This window comes from Eumetopias jubatus, unplaced genomic scaffold (assembly GCF_037043125.1).
Source record: "Eumetopias jubatus isolate StellerSeaLion01/CBP00866 unplaced genomic scaffold, mEumJub1_p1.0 scaffold_1, whole genome shotgun sequence".
NCBI classification, from domain to species: Eukaryota; Metazoa; Chordata; class Mammalia; order Carnivora; family Otariidae; genus Eumetopias; species Eumetopias jubatus.
Genome location: NW_028274807.1, coordinates 209,802,979 through 209,823,765, shown reverse-complemented (window position 1 = coordinate 209,823,765; position 20,787 = coordinate 209,802,979). Strand labels below are relative to the sequence as shown.

Below are 20,787 nucleotides of genomic sequence, written 5' to 3'. Positions count from 1 at the left end.
ACCATTAGAGAGCAATGAGACTTGAAGTGAAACTAGTAAAAAAGTAGAAATAATTTATGTGTGTTCATGATGCTCCTAAATTTATGAGGAAATGATTACATATCGAGAGTGAGAATTCTGATGACCAAGTCATGGAATATTTTGAGATTACAGAATCATGTGAACTTCTTATGAATTGACTATAGATTTCTAGTGCTGTCTCATTCATCCTCCTCTACACATAATGTGGGACGTTTTAGGACCCAGTGGCCTTTGAGGATGTGGCTGTAAACTTTACCCTGGAGGAATGGGCTCTGCTGGATCCTTCACAGAAGAAACTCTACAGAGATGTGATGCGGGAAACCTTGAGAAACCTGGCCTCAATAGGTAAGGATGACACCTTACTTTCACCTTGTCAATCAGAGGACGAGTGTTTCTTGCCCATCAGTGTTCTTTGATTTGGAATGGAGAAAAGGAATACTTTGGTAAATCAGGCATGGTCAGAACTCATCATGGACTTGTAATAATTCTTCTATAATTTATTGTTTTTTTCTGGGTTTTCATTGTAGGGAAAAAATGGAAAGACCATAACATTGAAGATCAGTACAAAAACCAGGGAAGAAAACTAAGGTGAGTTGCCTTCATGATGGAAAGGAGTGTCCCGGGGAATCTTTTGTATGTTACAAAAATTTAAAAGCAAGCAGTCACGAGACAGCCCAGCTTCAAATGTATTTTTTCCTAGAAAGTTTTCACCAAAAGCATTTTCTTAAATGTGACAAATCTTCGGTATTTGCAAAATAGTTCATTTGGAAATATTATTGAGAAACTCCATATATAACTCTCACTGTTTTCATATAATAGTTACAGTTGAGTCCTCTTACAGAATATTCATTTTCAAACAATTCAGACAGGACAGAAAAACCTACCCTTTCCCTATTTGTAAATGGTAACAATGTAATTCTAGTATTTACTGATAGATAGGAAATTACAAATCAGTAATACCCTTCTGGGTTTTTTTGCAGAAGTCATATGGTAGAGAGGCTCTGTCAAAGTAAAGAAGGTAGTCAATGTGGAGGAAACTTCAGCCCTATTCCAAATCTTAATCTGAACAAGAAAACTCCTATTGAAGTAAAACCATGGGAGTGCAGTGTTTGTGGAAAAGTCTTCATGCGCCATTCATCCCTTAATAGGCATAAGAGATCTCACACTTCACCTAAACCATACAAGTATCAGGAATACGGAAAAAAGCCTTATAAATGTAAAGAATGTGGAAAGGCTTTCAGCTATCTCCAACCTTTTCAAAAACATGAAAGAAATCACAGTGTAGAGAAATCTTACAAATGTAAGGAATGTGGGAAATCCTTTAGATATCGCCAATCTGTTCGAAAACATGAAAGGACTCACACTGGAGAGAAACCCTATCAATGTAAACAATGTGGAAAAGCCTTTAGATATCATCAAACCTTTCAGACACATGAAAGGACTCACACTGGAGAGAAGCCCTATCAATGTCAGCAATGTGGTAAAGCCCTCAGTTGTCCCAGTTCCTTTCGAAGTCATGAAAGAACTCACACAGGGGAGAAACCCTATGAATGTAAAAAGTGTGGTAAAGCTTTCAGTTGTCCCAGTTCTCTTCGAAAACATGAAAGAACTCACACTGGAGAGAAACCCTATGACTGTAAGGAATGTGGGAAAGCCTTCATTTCTCTTGGAAGCTTTCAAAGACATATGATAACGCATACTGGAGTTGGACCTTATAAATGTAAGGAATGTGGGAAAGCATTCAGTTGTCCCAGTTCATATCGAATACATGAAAGATCTCACACTGGAGAAAAACCCTATGAATGTAAACAATGTGGTAGAGCCTTTAGTTGTTCTAGTTCCTTTCGAACACATGAAAGGACTCACACTGGAGAGAAACCTTATCAATGTAAAGAATGTGGAAAAGCCTTCCATTGGCTGACCACTTTCCAAGTGCATGTGAGAACTCACACTGGAGAAAAACCCTATATATGTAAGCAATGTGGTAAAGCCCTCAGTTGTCCCACTTCCTTTCGAAGACATGAAAGGACTCACACTGCAGAGAAACCCTATGAATGTAAACAATGTGGGAAAACCTTCAGTTCTCCTCTAGGTTTGCAAATACATGGAAGAACTCACACTGGAGAGAAACCCTATAAATGTGAGGAATGTGGGAAAGCATTTGTTTCTCTCACAAGTTTTCGAAGACACATGATGACACACACTGGAGATGGACCTTACAAATGTAAGGAATGTGGGAAAGCCTTCAATTGTCCCAGTTCATTTCGAATACATGAAAGGACTCACACAGGAGAGAAACCCTATGAATGTAAAATATGTGGTAAAGCCTTTAGTTGTTCAAGTTATGTTCAAGTACATGAAAGAACTCACACTGGAGAGAAGCCCTATGAATGTAAGGAATGTGGGAAAGCTTTTATTTATCGTACAACCTTTCGAGGACACATGAGAGTGCACACTGGAGAGAAACCCTATAAATGTAAAGAATGTGGGAAAGCCTTCAGTCGACCCAGTTCATTTAGAAGCCATGAAAGAATTCACACTGGAGAGAAACTCCTTGAATGTAAACATTGTGGGAAAGCCTTCAACTGGCCCACATCCTTACATAAACATGTGATGAGAATGCACAGTAGATAGGTAAATTATAACTGAAAAATACAGGAGCATTTTCAATCTTAACAAATACAAAGTCATGTAAAAACACCACTGGAGAGAAATGCTATAAATGTAAGTAATAGGGGAAAGTCTGATACAAATTAAATCAAGCATAATAAATACTCCAGAGAATTCACTACATGAAAGAAATGCTTCAAAAGTTAAAAATAATGAATTTCATTCTGAGACTCAGTCTCTGGACTATGGCTTCCAGTTGTTCCTTTTCAGCTGAACATTGAGTTGAGACAATTCTGTAAGCACTGTTTAAGCAATAGTACATAAGCTTAGTAGATAGTGTTTTTCCTTGAATCAGCTTATGAAATGTTATCTTTCCATTTTGAAGTCTGTTGGATCTATGGGTGAGTTAAAGTGTATTTCTAATATATAAGGAAGGTTAATTTTTATATAATTTTTTAACTGTTCAGTAAGTGAAGGGGCCATGGAATAATGACATTTTGGTATTTGTTGGGATTTTCCTATTGACCTCGTGTCACAGGTACTGGATATTCCTTAGCTGTTAAAAGTATTCCTCCTTTCATATGAGAAAAGATTTCTTTTACTTTCATCAAAAGAGCCTTATTTTCCTGGCTAATAACTAGTTGGCATAAATTTGTAAGTATGCAGAGTTTATCATAGAGTATTATCTCATTAGAATTGCTATTTACATATTTTCCCTTTACTCTTTGTCATTTCTTCTGTGATTTGGATTATTACACTTTAAGAGACCTGTGATCAGACCAAAAAAATGTAGAATTGGAGATGGCTCTCCTGGAATGTGTTCGGTCAACATGGGTAATGTTTTGACCTAATTTTCTAGAATCTGTTTTCTTTATAGTTTCATATTAGAATTCACTAATAGCCTCACTTGCATGAGGTTTGAAAGGCAGAAGGGAAGAAGGCCTTCGTTTTTGGAGTCACAGTACAGGCAGTGATAAGACCAGAGGAGTTTTGCATACATCGTCCAGCCCATTTTGCTGATTCTTTGTCCTGCCAGTCAAGAGTATCTTCAATACCACCACCAACTACTTGACTTCCATTTTCTCAGAGCTGTAGGTTTCCACAGATGCCTCCACAAGTTCCACAGCAGAGTTTGATGCCATTTGGATTTTCCTGCAAGCCATCATGTGTCCACCAGGCAACACATTTAGACTATCATTGTTGAGAATGTTCTTTAAAGTGCTGAATTCCCTCTTCTCTGGATTGTATTTGTATAAGGTCTCATACATGTAGTAAGGATCTTGTTCTCCTAAACTCCTAATGACTGTGGGTTCCCCATTCCACCAACACGGCTACAGTGATGCAGTCAAAAGGAACCATGTGGTAGTTTGTTTCTCTACTGCATTGTACAGTGACTTCTGTGACCCAGTCCTTTCTTGTGAGAATAAGCACCTTCCACTTACAGGCAGATTGTGGGTGTTTCTAACTACTCACAACTGAACCTAACTCTTCAGTACATTTTCAGTTATGTTTTTATGTGATTTACAATTTTTTTTTTTTTTTATCAAACCAGTGTTTCTGTACATGTTCCTTCAAGGTGTCTTATTAACTTGTATAGTAACAAATATTTTCTCCATTTCCTGATAGGATATATTAAAACATGCCACTGCAATTGTGGATTTTCAAGTCAACTTGTAATTTTGTCATTATTATACATTCTGAGTCTATATCATCATGTGCATACAAGTTATTTTTTCAATTTTTTTTATTCTGTAGTTAATTTTTGTAATTAAATGTCTCATCATTCTTAATTCCAAAAACTTACATCATGGTTTTGTCAGTGCCTTCTTTCCAAAGACTACCAGAATGACATCTGTAGTCAAAAAGAGAGAGGTGGAATGCATTGTAGTAATTAAAGATGACCACAAACCATAAATAACAATGGATATCGGGCCCCTGGCTGGCTCAGTTGTTGGATCATGTGATTCTTGATCTCGGGGTTGTGAGCTTAAGCCCCACATTGGGTGTAGAGATTACTTTTTTAAAAAGATTTATTTTATTTTAGAGAGAGAGCGAGAGAGAGCACACGTATGAGTGGGGAGAGGGACAGAGGGAGAGAATCTTCAAGCAGACTCCCAGGTGAACGTGGAGCCAGACCCGGGTTTCAAACCCATGACCCATAAGATCATGACCTGAGCCAAAACCAAGTCGGATGCTTAACCGAGTCACCCAAGTGCCCCCAAAATAAGTAAAATTTTTTAAGAAATGGATTGTATCAGTGTGAATTTGCTCAAATGGTCTAGGATTTGGACTTGTGAGACTCCTACAGAAATTAATACATTTAAAAGCAGACATGTAAAAATTTTTAAAAAATAAAAGAGCATGTATACAAGGGAATTGGGGGGGAAAGCACACCCACAGACCGAGGGGAGACCCAAGCCCAGAAAAGGCCCAAGAATGCCTTAAGTCTTCATGCTAGGCTGGTAGTGGAAGTCTTCATGTGCATGGAGCCATTCTGCAAGGAATTCAAATGCCGAAGTTTCAACATAAGATCACATGGCATAGAGAGATACTTGAAAACATGGCCCACTCCAAAACAAGTTAAATCATAAATCTCCGGAAACCAACCCTAACGAAGTACAGACTTCAGACTTAGTAGACAAAGTATTTAAAATAATACTCTTGGGGCACCTGGGTGGCTCAGTTGGTTAAGCATCCAACTCTTGATTTGGGCTCAGGTCATGATCTCAGGGTTGTGAGATCAAGCCCCATGTCAAGCTCCATGCTGGGCATGGAGCCTGCTTAAGATTCTCTCTCACTCTGCACCTCCTCCCACTGGAGCGTGTGCACAACACTAAAAAAAAAAAAAAAATACACACACACACAGATATACATACACACACACATATATACACACAGACACTCTTAAAGGGTTTAAGAGGAAAATAAAGTCAGGAGAAGAATAGATGAAGAAATTGAGAACATTAAAGAGAAATTTTTTAAAAAAAGATTTTATTTTATTGATTTATTTGGCAGAGAAAGCAGGAGAGCACAAGCAGTGGGAGCAGCAGAGGGAGAGGGAGAAACAGGCCCCCTGTCGAGCAAGGGAGCCCAATGCGGGGCTTGATCCCAGGACCCTGGGATCATGACCTGAGCTGAAGTCAGTCACTTAACCAACTGAGCCACCCAGGCGCCTGAGAAATTTTTAAACTGAATTGAAAAAAGTCACTAGAAGGATCAAAAGCAGATTTGGAACATGCAGAAGAAACAATCTGTGAACCTGAAAACAGGTCATTTGAAATGATAAGTCTGAGGAGCAGAGAAAAAAAGAATAAAGGAAAGTAAGCCAAGGAACTTCTGGGATACCATTAAACCGACCAATATTCACGTTATGGGAGTCCCAGAAGGAGAAAAGGGAGAGGAAGGGACAGAGAATTCATTTGAACCAGCAGTGGTGGAATATCCTCCTTTCTATGTCTTCTCAGTCTGCTATTTCCATTATGCATATGTTTTTGTACTTAGTATTCCACATTTTCCAAGGACTCTCTTCATTTTTCTTCATTCTTATCTGTTCTTTAGATTGCATAATCTCTCTCCATCAGTAACTTCTTGTTGATATACTGTAATGTGACATCATTATCATATCCTCCTTTACTTCTTTAAATATGGTTTCCCTTAGTTCTTTGAGCATATTTATAATGGGTGCCCTGAAGTCTGTGTTAAATCTATCATCTAGATCATCTCAGGCAGTTGTCTGCCTTTTTTCTGTTTTAAGCCAATCGTTTCCATTTACTTGCATGTATTACACATTTTCAGTTGAAAATTGGACATTCTAGATCATGTACTTTTCAGGACTGCTTGTTTTATTGGTTTTGTGATTAGCTGACTTTTTGGTGACATCTGTTTTTTCCAATGTGAGCCTCAGATGTTGCTTTCCAGAGGGCACAGCCCTGGTCTTGCTTACAGTCTCAATGGGATGACTGGTTTTGACAGGGCTCTCTCCCTCTCTCTCTTTTTTTTTTTAAAGATTTTATTTATTTGAGAGAGAGAATTAGATAGAGAGCATGAGGGGGGTAGGGTCCGACGGAGAAGCAGACTCCCTGCTGAGCAGGGAGCCCGATGTGGAACTCGATCCCGGGACTCCAGGATCATTACCTGAGCCGAAGGCAGTCGCTTAACTAACTGAGCCACCCAGGCGCCCCTCTCTCATTGACTCTTTTCCCTTATCACACTGTTATGGCAGACTGGTTGCTTTATTGTTTTTAACAGTACCCTGGGGCATAAATTGCTCCAGAGCCTGATCCAATTTCATTCCTGCCCCTTTGTAGAAGTAGTTTTTGAGGCCAGGGTTTGAGGTTTGTTCTAATCCCAAGAGGGCTTTCCTTATCTGTCTTTCTCTGGTTCTCTAGTAAACTAGCTGGCTGGCTTGTTTCATATAGTGATCTTGTGAAGCTACTAGCTTCCACTTCATGGCTTGCCCTCAAAACCTCCATTGTCTTCAAGAGCACCCTTAGTCATGAAATTCCACCCATTTGTTTCAAATAAACTTAACCCTTTTGGAGAGAGCTTCGGAGCTATCTGCTCTTAGGAACTGTCTCTGCCTATGAACAAAATCCTTGCACCACAACTCTGGAATAATGGGTGGGGATATTGGTCTGCTTTTCTCTGAATAACCCTCCCCCTTTTGGAAAGATTTTATTTGAGAGAGAGCACGAGCAGGGGGAGGGTCAGAGGGACAAGCAGACTCCATACTGAGTGCAGGAGCCCAACGCAGGGCTCGATCCCAGGACCCCGAGATCATGACCTGAGCCAAAGTCAGATGCATAACCAACTGAGCCCCTGAATAACCCCATTTTAGGAGAAAGACACTAGGTGTGGGTGGCAGCCTCTTCTTGACCTGCGTCTTGGCATAGAACTTCTGCCCTATAAATGAGCTAGGGAGAGGGCAGTTGGGGCTCCAGTGTTCTTAACATGCCACATCTGAAGTGGGGTCTCCACTCCTATCAGTGGCAGCCAGATGGAAATGATCCTCTGCAATATGTAGCTGGGAGGGAATGACAAATGCTGGTTCCTGCCCCTACCAGGAAGATAGATCCCTGGACTGAGAGCAGGATTGGGGGAAGTCTTGTGTTCTTGGCTGCCCCTGCCTGGAGTGGTGTTTGCATCATTGACATGAGAGGGACAGAAAGCACATTGTGGTTTCAGTGCCACAGACTCTCACTCCCCTTACTCTTACTTAGGTTTTATTGAATTCATGTTTATTTGTTATATGCCATTATGACACTTTCCAGAGCCTTACGATAATTGGATTTTTATTTTAATTTTTTTAAGATTTTATTTATTTATTTGAGAGAGAGAGAGAATGAGAGATAGAGAGCATGAGAGGGAAGAGGGTCAGAGGGAGAAGCAGACTCCCTGCTGAGCAGGGAGCCCGATGTGGGACTCGATCCTGGGACTCCAAGATCATGACCTGAGCCGAAGGCAGTCGCTTAACCAACTGAGCCACCCAGGCGCCCGTCGATAATTGGATTTTTAAAGTGACTTACCATTTATATTTGTTTTGCTGGGGAGGGGGTCCACAGAGCTAGCTCCTCATGCTGCCATTCCAGAATAGTATTTTTTTTTCTTTTGATACTATGGTGAATGGAATTTTCTTACTTTCAGGTTTGGATTTTTCATTACTAGTCTATAGCAATACAGTTGATTCTTAGGTCTTCGATCCTATGACCTTGCTATTCTAAGACTTCTTTTTCCCCTTAGATTCAATAGTTATTTTTACAAACAAGATTATGTCATCCGCAAATAAGAGTTTTGCTTCTTTCTTTCTAATCTTTGTTCCTTTAAGTTTTCTGCCTTCTTGCCTCAGCTATGTGTTCCAGAAAAATTTTGAATAGAAGTAGTGAGGGGGAATGCATTCAGTCTTACACATCTAAGTAGGATTTTACCTGTAGGCTTTTCATATGTTTCATCAGATTGAAGTTTCTTTCTAGATAGCATTTGGTGAGAATTAAATCCACTCTTGCCTTCTTGGACAAACTCCACTTTGTCAGTGTATAAACCTTTATACGTCTTGCCATATGTCATTTGCCAATATTTTAAGAGGTTTTATGTTTGTGGAGGTCATTCATCTGATTTTTTGGGTTTTTTCCTTTCCTTTTTTCAGTCTACCCAAACCCACTTCTGTTTCAGTGTCCTTTTTTTCCCCTCCAGCTTTATTGAGGTATAATTGACAATTAAAATATACTTAAAATGTTCATCATAGTGATTTGACACAAGAGCACCGTGTGAAAGGGTTCCTGCCATTTTTTTTCTTGTAATATCTTTGTCTAGATTTGATGAAATGATTTATTATGTAGTTGCTCCTCTTTTATTGGTGTGGTCCTGGTATTTCTTCATTAAAGTTTGTTAGAATTCCAACAGTGAGGCTATCTGGTCCATGGCTCTTTGTGTGAAGATTTTTTTTTAAGAGTTCCTTCCCATCAACCAGTAATATTTTTTTTTGAGATTTTATTTATTTATTTGACAGACACAGCAAGAGAGGGAACACAAGCAGGGGAAGTGAGAGAGGGAGAAGCAGGCTTCTGGCGGAGCAGGGAACCCAATGTGGGGCTCAATCCCAGGACCCTGGGGTCATGACCTGAGCTGAAGGCAGACACTTACCCAACTGAGCCACCCAGGCATCCCTGTGTGAAGATTTTTAACTACTACTTCAACTTCTTAATTTGATAGAGACCTATTCAGATTTTCTATCTCTATTTTTTCCTGAGTTGATTTTGTAGGTGTGACTATGGCTAGGAACTGTCCATTTCAAATAAATTAATCTTTTGGCATAAAATAGTTCATGATTCCTTTATAGCTTTAAAAATCTCAGGTATGTTTGTAGGTTTGTATGGGTTTTGTGGGTTTTGTTGGGGGTTGGAGAGGGTATACTTGTTTCCTTGTTTTTATATTTTTGTAATTCGTGTCTTCTTTTTTTTCTTGATTGGTGCTGCTTTGATTTTATCAATTTTCTTGATCTTGTCAGAGAACCAATTGTTTGTTTTATTGATTTTCTCTATTGGTATTCTGGTGTGTTTCATTGATTTCTGCTTCTAATGTTTTTCTGCTTAATATTTCCTTTTTTTAATTTTACTTTTGATATGCTTTTTCTCGTTTACTGCAATTGAAACTTGTTGATTTTTAGATCTTTATTCCTTCCTAATGTATTTAAAATTATAATTTTGACCCTAAAAATTTTGTGTGTGTTCCATAAATTTTGATATTCTATTTTCATATTCATTTACTTCAGGGTGTTTTTTCAATTTTTTTATTATTTGATTTTTAATTTTTTTTGTGGTTTGAATTATTTGATTTCTTCAAGGATCCAAAGCAATTTTTAAGGTTAAATTCTTTTATTTACATATAGTTAACATTTTTTCCATTAAAATGACTTATTATTTTATTTTTGAAAGATTTTATTTATTCATGAGAGAGAGAGGCAGAGGGAGAAGCAGGCTCCCAAGGAGCAGGGAGCCCGATGCGGGACTCGATCCCAGGACGCTGGGATCATGACCTGAGCCGAAGGCAGATGCTTAACCATCTGAGCCACCCAGGCGCCTGACTTAATATTTTAGTAGAAACTTCTGTCTTGCTTTCATCAATGCTACACAGCCAGAGATTACCAGGAACACAGTTATAGTAGAACATAGTTGAGTTACTGACTCATTGTAATGGTGGAGACCATACACCATGAAGAACCATGATGCATCTCAGTAGATGTAATAGGAAGGATGGACTTATTCTGTGATTTGGGCTTACATTAGTTGGTTGGCAGGGGGAGGGAGTTAAAGAAATTGGGACATTGATTAATGATATTAGGAGGTAAATGTAATTCTGTGATCGGGTATCTTAATCATTAGATCTAGAAATGGGGCTAAAAACCAAAGATGAAGAAGTAATTGTCAATCATGTGTGCCAGGATAATGAGACACTTGGTAATTTCTGTGGCTTGGACAATTTTGTTGTATAATCCAGTTACAGACAAGATAGTGGCCTCACGTTGGTCTTGTTCCATCACAGAGAACAAACCTGTGTGATTTGGGTTGTCTGCAAGAGAGTTTATGTTCAACATCAAAACAACATAGCCTTGTTTTTTGTTTTTGTTTTGTTTTTGCAATGTTTAGAACATTTTATTAAAGTAAAAAATGGTTGAAATTAAGTGAAATAGAAAAACATAGTAAATATTTACAAAAACATTGAAAACACCACTCAACTCACACAGATGTAAAAATGCAGAAATATCTTTAAAAGTTTGTAAGTTGAAAATTATGGAGATTTCTCAAAATGGATATAACCGCTCACTGCTGAGTATGGATGGCATTGATATAAGATCTTTGAGTGAATGTTGTCCCCGACTTTTTTGCAATCCAATCCTCCCTAGAAATTTGTTCTTTGGGAGATTCGAACTTGGAGACAGCCCGAGGGGACAAGTCAAGAATTGAGATAGTCACAACACTAATTTCCTTCACCCTATTGACTGTGTTGAGGTTATACAGAGACAGTCAGGCTATTTTTCTTCAGCCTCTGCTAATATTCAAAAGGATATGAAGAATATGAGCAATTTCTCATTGCTTGAGCAAAAATTCAGCACATAAAAGACTGAGTGGGGAGTATTTGTACTAGAACTATAAAGTTCTATCTGATGGAAAATTACCTATAAAACTAAGGTAAAACAATCATGCTCTATCTCTTATTTACTGAAAGTATGAAAAGAGGCAGAGTAGACATTTATAACAATTTTAGCTTAATGAGTCGTCAAGAAACTGTGTTATGCTGAAGTGACCTCACAACTATCTCCAGAGTCCAGAAGAACTTGAAATCAGATTCTAAAGACAAAAGACACTCCAAACATAGACAAAGCAGAGAAGAAAACCATGCCCACGGTGGTCACTACTTAGACAGTATTATAAAACGGTAATAGATACTTGGGCTCTACACACTTCACTTTGGTAGTTCTGGATTAAAACTACCTTCCCCAAACAAAATTCAGAGGGGAGGAAATTAAGGGACTCGGGTAACTCTAAAACCAGTCTTGGGCTCAGTAAGACCATTACTTAAAATTATCACATTTTAGAACAGATTGTCTTCATCCGATTCTTTGAGGTACTTTATAGGTTTCTTTGCCCATCCAGATTTGGCCTGAGGAGCCACAGCTGAGTCTAAGTCCAGATGGAAGTCCTCACTCTCGCCCTCGGATTTCTTGTTTGTGACTGTTAGAAATCATTTTCTCAAAATTAGAGTCGGAATCAGAAGTGGATGGTTTCCTTTTGCGGCGAGTTTTGGTTTGGGGGGGATCAGGCTTTTGAGGTACATCAGAATTCAAGCCTGGATCCTTTTTGGTTCCTTTTGGTGCAGCCCTTTTTTTGGCACCTGTACTGGAGGTGGAAGACTGACTTTTTGCTGCCGTCTTCTTCACCACCACCTTCTTTTTAGAAACGGGGTTTAGGATTTCAGTGTCAGCTGAGAAATCAGCAGCAGGAGAACCTGGAGGAAGTGGTACACTGTCATCATCATCAAGGTCCATTACTGACGTGGCACTTTTCTGCGGCTTCAGTTCTTTGGTAGTATGTTTGGGGGAAGCTTTGGTCTTAAGTGGACTAACATCTGATGATGGGACAAAATCCTCATCTTGAGTTCTTTCATCAAAATCTGAGAAATCATCATCTGAATCCAAATCCACTGTGAATTTGGTTTTTGTTGCTGTTCTCCGTGGCTCTATCTCTCGTGGAGGGACATCAAAGTTATTTTCGTTACTGCTCATATCTGATTCTGAATCAGACCAGGGGTTTCTCTTCTTTCCTTTTTTGATTGGTTTAAATGACAACATAGCCTTGTTATAACAGGCCAGCAACTAGCAACACCAACGCTTATCTAATCCTATCTGCCCAGCCCCCACCTTGCAGAGTGTGCTGTCAGACAGCATTTCCATTGTTTTATGGAAATTACTCAGTACCCATAGATTAATACACTAAAACTGGAGCAAATTCTACAAAGTAGCTATATTTCCTTAAAGCAAGTGATTGCAATGAATTTTAGTCACAAAAGCTAGTAAATGATAAAAGATTGAATTCAGACCCATACCATTTGGCTCAGAGATTGTGCTCTTAATGCAGTTCTAATTTTGAAGCATCTCCTCTGTGCCAGGAGTTCTGAATCAGAAGCAGGTAAACTTTCTGCAAAAGAGCCAGATACTAGATTTGCTCATCTGAGCAATCCCTGTGATCTCTGTCACAACTACTCAGTTCTGCCATTGTCCTGCTTATAAACAGCCATGAATATTATGTGAACATACACAGTTAAAGTTGATTTACAAATACTGGTGGAGGGCCAGATTTGGCGTGTCGGCCACTGGATGCTGACCCTTGCTATAATCTATAAACTAATTATTTACACAACAAAAGTAATCAAAGTACTCTAAGCTTTTGGTGTAGAGGCATGAAAAGTGGTCTAAGGGGAGCTCCTGGGTGGCTCAGTTGTTAATCGTCTGCCTTCGGCTCAGGTCATGAGGATCGAGCCCCACATCAGGCTCCCTGCTCAGTGGGAAGCCTGCTTCTCCCTCTCCCACTCCCCCTGCTTGTGTTCCCTCTCTTGCTGTGTCTCTCTCTGTCAGATAAATAAATAAAATCTTTAAAAAAAAAAAAGCAGCCTAAGGGAAGGTCTAAGTCCTCATGTCTTCCTCCTGCTTGAGATCTAATTCCTCCCTGCATTGTATGTCTCTGTGAATGGGACAGAGGACTAAGAGTAGCAAAATATTAAGAGTGATGTCAACAAAATGGTGGCTAGGAAGCTCGAAGCCCTTGCTCCCCCACAGAAACACTGAGGGGGGAAAAGCAGAAGCTGAACCACCTTTGCAGAACTCTGGAAAATAGGCAAAGCTTTACAGCAACCAAGTGAATACCCAATCAAGAAAAAGCCATCTTCACATGGGAGGAAAGTTTTGTGGCTTTTTTACTTGACGCTGCCTGACCCTCTTCCCAGCATGTAAGTGGCCCTGGTCTTGAAGCAGTAGCAGCTTGGCTCCCAGTTCTTCTGTTGAACCCAAGGGAGCAGAGCAGACCTCATCTGCAAATCATTGTGTATATGTGTTCTAACCTGTCTGGAGGAGCCTGAAGGATTGACACAGGTGCTTGTCTCTTTCACCTAACTAGAAACTCGGGTGGGAAAAGTGTCCTGAATGGTTCATAAAAGCTGCAAGGCGAATACAGACCTGCTGATGCCTGGTGCAAGAGAATATATCATCTGAGGCCTGAGGAGAAGATGGGCTGAAATTCTTTGGGAAGTTAGAACATTTAAAAGCAGCTGTGTAAAGGGGAAGTTACAAGGCCATATTCATGCCAAGGCAAGGTACATGCCCAGAAAAAAGCTAAAACATTAGCTTTTACCTCAGGCTGAGAGCAAGCCTAGGTAAGTGTTGAAAAGAGCGACAGAGCAAAGCCAGCCTGCAGGCTGGAAGTACTCCTGATATTCAAGAAACTCTCTAACATAAGCTAGGGTCACCTGGCTGGCTCAATCAGTAGATCATGTGACTCTTGATCTCCGGGGTTGTGAGTTCAAGCCCTACGTTGTGGGGAGAGATTGCTTAATAATAATAAAAGCAAAAAACAAAACCAGAAGCTAAACACAAGCTAAAGGAACAGAGACTTCAGTGATCACACAAGTAATAGGGTTTGCAAAAATAGTTTGGGAAAAAAACAGACTACAGCTTTCAACAATTAAAAGAAAAAACCCTGCAAACTCTAGGGAAGGGAAAGAATCTGATTTCCAGAGTTACCATATTAAGATAGTCAAATACCCAATTTTTAACAAAAATTCACAAAGAAACAGAAAAACATGGCCCATTCAAAGAAACAAATTGATAGAAACTGTCCCTAAAGAAACACAGACCTCAGGGACGCCTGGGTGGCTCAGTTGGTTAAGCGACTGCCTTGGGCTCGGGTCATGATCCTGGAGTCCCTGGATTGAGTCCCACATCGGGCTCCCTGCTCAGCAGGGAGTCTGCTTCTCCCTCTGACCCTCTTCCCTCTCGTGCTCTCTATCTCTCATTCTCTCTCTCTTAAATAAATAAATAAAATCTTTAAAAAAAAAAAACCACAGACCTCAGATTTTACTAGGCAATGAGATTTTTAAAAAATAAAGAATAGAAAAACAATAGAGAACATTCAGTGACACAAAAGGTTGTTTCTTTGAAAAAATAAACTGACAAACATTCAGCTATATTGGCTAAGAAAAAAAGAAGATGCGAATTACTACAATAAATAAAAAGCAATGTTACCACCAAGTTTACAGATAAAAAGGATTATAAGAGAATACCATGAATAATTATACACAAATAAATTGGATAACCTAGATGAAATGGACAAATTCCTAGAAGTACACAATACATCAAAACTGAATCACGAAGAAATAGAAAATCCAAACAGACTTAATAACTAGTATGGAGAATGAATCATTAATCAGAAACCTTCCAACAAAGAAAAGACCAGGACCAGATGGCTTCACTGTGAATTCAAAGTCAGCAAAGACAGGACAACTACAGACCAATATCCCTGATGAATGTTGATGCAAAAATCTTTCAAAAATTAGTAAACCAGGGCGCCTGGGTGGCTCAGTCAGTAAAGCATCTGCCTTCAGCTCAGGTCGTGATCTCAGGGTCCTGGGATGGAGCCCCCAGTCGGGCTCCCTGCTCCGCGGGGACTCTGCTTCTCCCTCTCCTGTTGCCCCTCCCCCTGCTCGTGCTTGCTCTCTCTCAAATAAAATCTTTAAAAAAAGAAAAATTAGTAAAACAAATTCAGCACATTAAAAGCTTTATACACTGTGACCAAGTGGATCATGAATGCACTTATCCATGAATGCAAGGACAGTTCAACATCTGAAAATCAGTGTAGTGCATACCACATTAGCAGAATGAAGGTTGGAAAAACCATAATCATCTCAATGCAGAAATGGCAGTTGACATGATTAAAAAAAAAAAAAAGGCCACAATCTTACATGTAAGAAACTAAAGATTCCACATGCAAAAAACCCAACGATTTCAGCAAATTTGCAGGATACAAAGCAGACAAAAATCCGTTACATTTCTGTACACTAACAGTGAACAATCCAAAAGGGAAATGAAGAAAACAATTCCATTTACAAGCATCAAGAAGAATAAAATACCTAGGAATAAACTTAGCCAAGGAGAGAGAAGACTTTTACACTGAAAACAACAAATGGTGCTGAAAGAAACTAGAAAAGACAGCAATAAATGGAAAGACGTCCTGTGTTCATGGATGGGAGACTTAACATTAAGATGTCGGCAGTGCCCAAATTCAGCTACAGATTCAGTGCAATCCCAACAATGTTTTTTGCAGAAACAAACAAACAAATCCATTCTAAAATACAAATGGAGGGGCACCTGAATGGCTCAGTCAGTTAAGCATCTGCCTTCAGCTCAGGTTATGATCCCAAGGTCCTGGGATCGAGTCCTGCATCGGGCTCCCTGCTCAGCGGGGAGCCTGCTTCTCCCTCTTCCTTGCTGCTCCCCCTGCTTGTGTTCTCTCTCACTCTCGCTCTATCTCAAATAAAGTCTTTAAAAATAAAATAAAATTCACATGGAATCTCCAGGTACCACCAATAGCCAAAACAATCTTTAAAAAGAAAAAAGGTGGAGGTCTCACACTCCCCGATTTCAACACTTAAAGCTCCAGTAATCAAAACATTATGGGCCTGGCAGAAGGACAGACATGTAGAGGAGGAGGACTTAGAAAAATCTGCAGGCATATCCAGCGACCAGCGGGTTTGGGGGAAGGTGCTGAGAGTTCAGCCATGGTCTCATGTAGGGCCTGGTATTTGGATGCACCCCAAAAACAGCAGAGGGAGAGTTAGAAACACTGCGGGCACCTCCTATAGCCAAGCAGCCGTCAGTGCCATGCAGTGTCCTGGGGTACCCTCCCTGAGCCTCCTGCTCCACCTGGACTGGTCCTCCTTTTCATTGACATTTGGGGAAGGCTTATCTGAACAGTGGGACCCCAAAATGTAGGGCAGCCCGAGGGCTATTTACGAACCTCCCTCTCTGTCCCAAGCCAGTCCCAGCTTGTGGTAGGGGATTAAGAAAACCACAGGGGGCGCTTCCAATGCCTGAAACCTGTTATGGGTTGAATTGTGTCCCCTAAAGTTCATATGTTGAAGTCCTAACCTCCAGTACCTGAGAACACGATCTTATTTGGGAATAGGGTCATTGCACATTAATTAATTAAGATGAACGAGGTCATCTAGTCTCCTAAACTGTCAGATGAATTTCTGTTTAAGGGGCCCAGTTTGGAATAGTACTTTGTTAGGGCAGCCTTAGCGAATTATTACAGAACCCACGCTGGATTGCACCCTGGCTCTGGGTGCCCTCCAGAGGGTACTTAGAAAACATTTTGTGAGATGCTCCAAATGCATGGAAGCCACATGAGACCACAGCTATGCCCAGAGCATCTTCCCAGGCTTCTTTGGCCAGACATGGCCCATGCCCACGACACTAACGAGATCCAGAAAAATTTCCAGAAAGCCCATCGGACAACCAGGCTTCATGCAGGATAGTGGCTGGGCCCAGTGAACTTTCCCAGGGTGTCCTTAGCATGTTCAGGCTGGAGACTTAGAAAATTTGGAACATACTAAAGTTGGCCCCCCGTGGGACCATGGCTGGCTGAGGTCCCCCTCTTATCCCTCTCCACCCAGCCCAAGCCAGTCCCAGACTCCAAAGAGGGACTAAGAAAACTTTTGGGAGGCACCCTCCGTGACCATGACCCATGATGGACTGAGGCCTAGCCTTGGGTGCCCTCTGCAAGCCTGCCAGGCTGTCCAGGAATGGGAAATGTCTTTGTGAGCTGAGTCAGATCCCCAGGGCTGACATGGGGCCTGGCAACACAGACCGACGCTTCCACCAATCGGGACTTAACACACTTAGGGGGTGCCTCCAACAAGCAGGCCCTTCAGAGATCCGCATTCTTGTCGAGGGTGCCTTCACAGTGCATCCCTAACAGGTCCAAGATGGTGCCTCCCCTCCAGCAAGGGGAATCGGAAACTCTTTCAGGAAGTGCATGAGACAGCCGTGACCTCTCGCATCCCCATGGCCAGACGATGCCTTCCCCAGTCATCACTGACTCTAGACAAGCTGATTCTCCATCATTGGTTTAGAAGTCATCTTGTCTCCCCTGTGCAGGATGGAGGACCTGAGCACCCCGACAACACTTCTACCAACTACTGGGCCCAATCTGGGCTGTGGACAGGACCTGGGCACCCTCCCTTGGCCTCCCTGTCTGGCAGGCTTGTTACCATGGTGAGAGACTTAGAAAAATTTTCAGGAGGTGCATCCAGTGAACCCACACGTGACTGCTCTTCGCCTCATGTAGGGAGTTGACTTGGGGCCTTCCTTTCCTCAGGAAACATTTTCAGAAGGGATAGGGAGTGACTGGAATCCCACTGAGGACAGTTGCCTGCCAGGAGCAACCTCCTCAAGCCTCCCTCGCAGCCCTCAAAGGATTCAGCCTTCCGAGGGAGACTTAGAAAACTTTTTGGAAGGCCCACACACCCAGGGCATCCTAGTCACACCTTCCTGACTGGCCAGAGCCGGTGCCCCACCCCTACCTTGGAAACACTTCCAGCAAGTGATTAAAAAAAAAATTTTTTTTTAAGATTTTATTTACTTGACAGAGGGCAAGTGAGCACAAGCAGGGGAAGTGGCAGAGGGAGAGGGAGAAGCAGGCTCCCCACTGAGCAGGGAGCCAGAGGCTGGGCTCAATCCCAGGACCTCAGGACCCCAGGATCATGACCTGAGCCACCCAGGAGCCCCTCCAGCAAATGATTCAGATTACCAGGTCCCCGCTGGAGACGGCCACCAGGTCCAATGAGCCCACCCCTGGATGACTGTTTGGCCCAGGATGGACCCTGTCACCGCAGGGAGACATCCACAGATTTGGGGGAAGTGTTCAAGAACGGCCCCCACTGGGAGTGCAGTTGGGCACAGAGTGCCCTCCCTGGGCCTCCCTGCCCCCTCTTCAGATGGGGAAATGTCAGGATGCACATCCAGCGACCTGCCCCATGCAGGACTGCAGCCAGATGAGGGAAACGCTCCCAGGCCTTCCTGGCCATGATCCCGGCCTCTGGAGGGAGAACCTAGAAACCAGGCACCAAGTTTCCCCCCGCCCCCCGCCGGACTCTCTACCCCATTACCTGCAACGTCTCAAGGGAGTCCCCGTGGGCGCAGGGGACCGCCGTGTGTCATTCAGACCATCCGTGCAGTTCCTGGATGTCGCTCTCCTCTATATGGCAGTGACAATCTCAGGGGAGCCCATCCGGAGGCAGCGTGTGTCGCAGCCAGGACAACATTGCCACCAGTCTCCTGGAACTCCGCCTTGCTTTTGAGGGTTGGATCCCATTCCAGGCCCGCACAGCCGAGCTCCGGAGACGACATTAAAACAGCCGCCAGGTGGCGCAGTTCAACCGGCGCGACCTAGATGAACCTGGACCCCCAGGTGCCACTTTGCGTGGGTCTCACCCAAGGAGTAGCCTGATGGGCCCAGGGCACCATCCACGGAACTCCCTGGGTGGCCCGGGCTGCTCTCAGCTTCCAGAGTACAATTTAGACATTTTCACTAGGTGCTCCCAGTGACTAGACCCTGAGTCTGGCCCTCCACGGGCCTCCCTGGCCATCTCAGCTCAGTCTCCGCCCCCCGGCACAGGAAGGCTGCTGGGCCCAGGACACCCTCCCCGGTGCGGCCTTCCTGTAGAGGAGTTGGAAACATTTTCCAGTGGCATATGTGATGAATAAGGCCTACATGTGACCGCAGCTGGGCCTGGAACACTCCCTGGGCCTCCCTGGATGGCTAGGAAGCAGGGGGAGGAGGAGTGCATTCAGCCACTGGGTGGTGCTGACCTCCAGAAAAGGATATAGAAACTTTTCAGGAAGTGCTCCCAACGACCGGGACCCAAGAGTGAAAACACCTGACACCACGGCATCCTTCATGGGTTTACTTGTCCAGCGCAGGCCAGTTGGTGTCTTCCCTTTGAATGGGGATGTGGCTACGTTCTCAGGAGGCACCACCAGGTGGGTCCAATACTAGGGCCCATGCAGAAGCACAGCCTGGCCCTGGGCACACCGCCCCCCGCCCCCCCCCCCCGAGTCTCTCTGGCTAGCCTGTGCTTGTCTCCATCACCAGAGAACAGCTACAGAGGTTTACAGGGGTATATCCAACAATCGGGCACCATGTGGGACTGCAGGAGGACCCGGGGCAACTTTCATGAGTCTCCTTGGCCAGCCAGGACAGTGCCTGCCTTTGGAGGAGGATTTGCATGTTTTCAGGAGATCCCATGGACTACCAGGCCAAAGATGTCATCCCTAGGGTGCACTACCCGGCCGGTCTTTTCCCTGCAATCAGAGGAATACTTATAAGCAAATTTGTTGGGCACCTCCTAAGATCGGACCCTACACAGGGCAGCAGACGCCCCTGGGGCACAATCCCCAGACTACCCTGCCTGGTTTTGCTGCCTTTCCCTTCCGGAGGGAAAGGGGGGAAAAAAGATTTTATTTATTTATTTGAGAGAGAGCAAGAGAGAGCACAAGCAGGGGGAAGGACAGAGGGAAAAGCAGACTCCCTGCTCAGCAGGGAGCCTGGCATGGGGCTCCATCCTAGGACGCTGGGATCATGACCTGAGCCAAAGGCAGCCCTTTAACTGACTGAGCCACCCAGGTGCCCTGGAGGGCAACTTTAAAAAGCTGCTGAGAGGTGCATCCAGTGATTAGACCCCATATAGAATGGCAACTCGCCTGGAGTTCCCTCCTTGGGCCTCTCTGGTCCATCTCTTTATGGGGACTTAGAGAAAATTTCAAGAGGCACATCCAGCACCCAGGCCCCATCTGGGACCTTATTTAGGCCCCTGGTGCCCTCCCCAGAGGTTCTAGTTGCCCAGACTCATGCCTGCCACCCCAAGAGGAACTTAAAACTTTTTTCTGGAGGTGCATCTGACAATCAGGAGTGCATGCATCCAAACATGGGCTGCAGGTCAGCCTGGGATGCCCTACTGACCTCCATGTACCTTTAAGGCACCTGCATAAGGCTGTCCTAACTGGAGGGGAAGTCACTCACTTTCGAGTCTAAACCACCAGTTTCTTCCCAA

The 20,787-nt window shown here is 42.9% G+C and overlaps 1 protein-coding gene across 2 annotated transcripts; it reads left to right on the top strand.

Moving 5' to 3' along the window:
- Positions 1–200: 200 nt before the first annotated feature.
- LOC114197709 (uncharacterized) lies at positions 201–2,655 on the top strand. 2 transcript variants are annotated; one of them, XM_028088824.2, is made up of 4 exons: positions 201–366; positions 549–609; positions 1,002–1,285; positions 1,370–2,655. In XM_028088824.2, the coding sequence occupies exons 1-4, from the start codon at positions 333–335 to the stop codon at positions 2,653–2,655; spliced, it is 1,665 nt and encodes a 554-aa protein (XP_027944625.1). In that variant the 5' UTR covers positions 201–332. The 2 variants fall into 2 exon arrangements, with proteins under 2 accessions (XP_027944625.1, XP_027944622.1); XM_028088821.2 differs by having other exon boundaries at positions 1,002–2,655.
- Positions 2,656–20,787: the final 18,132 nt, after the last annotated feature.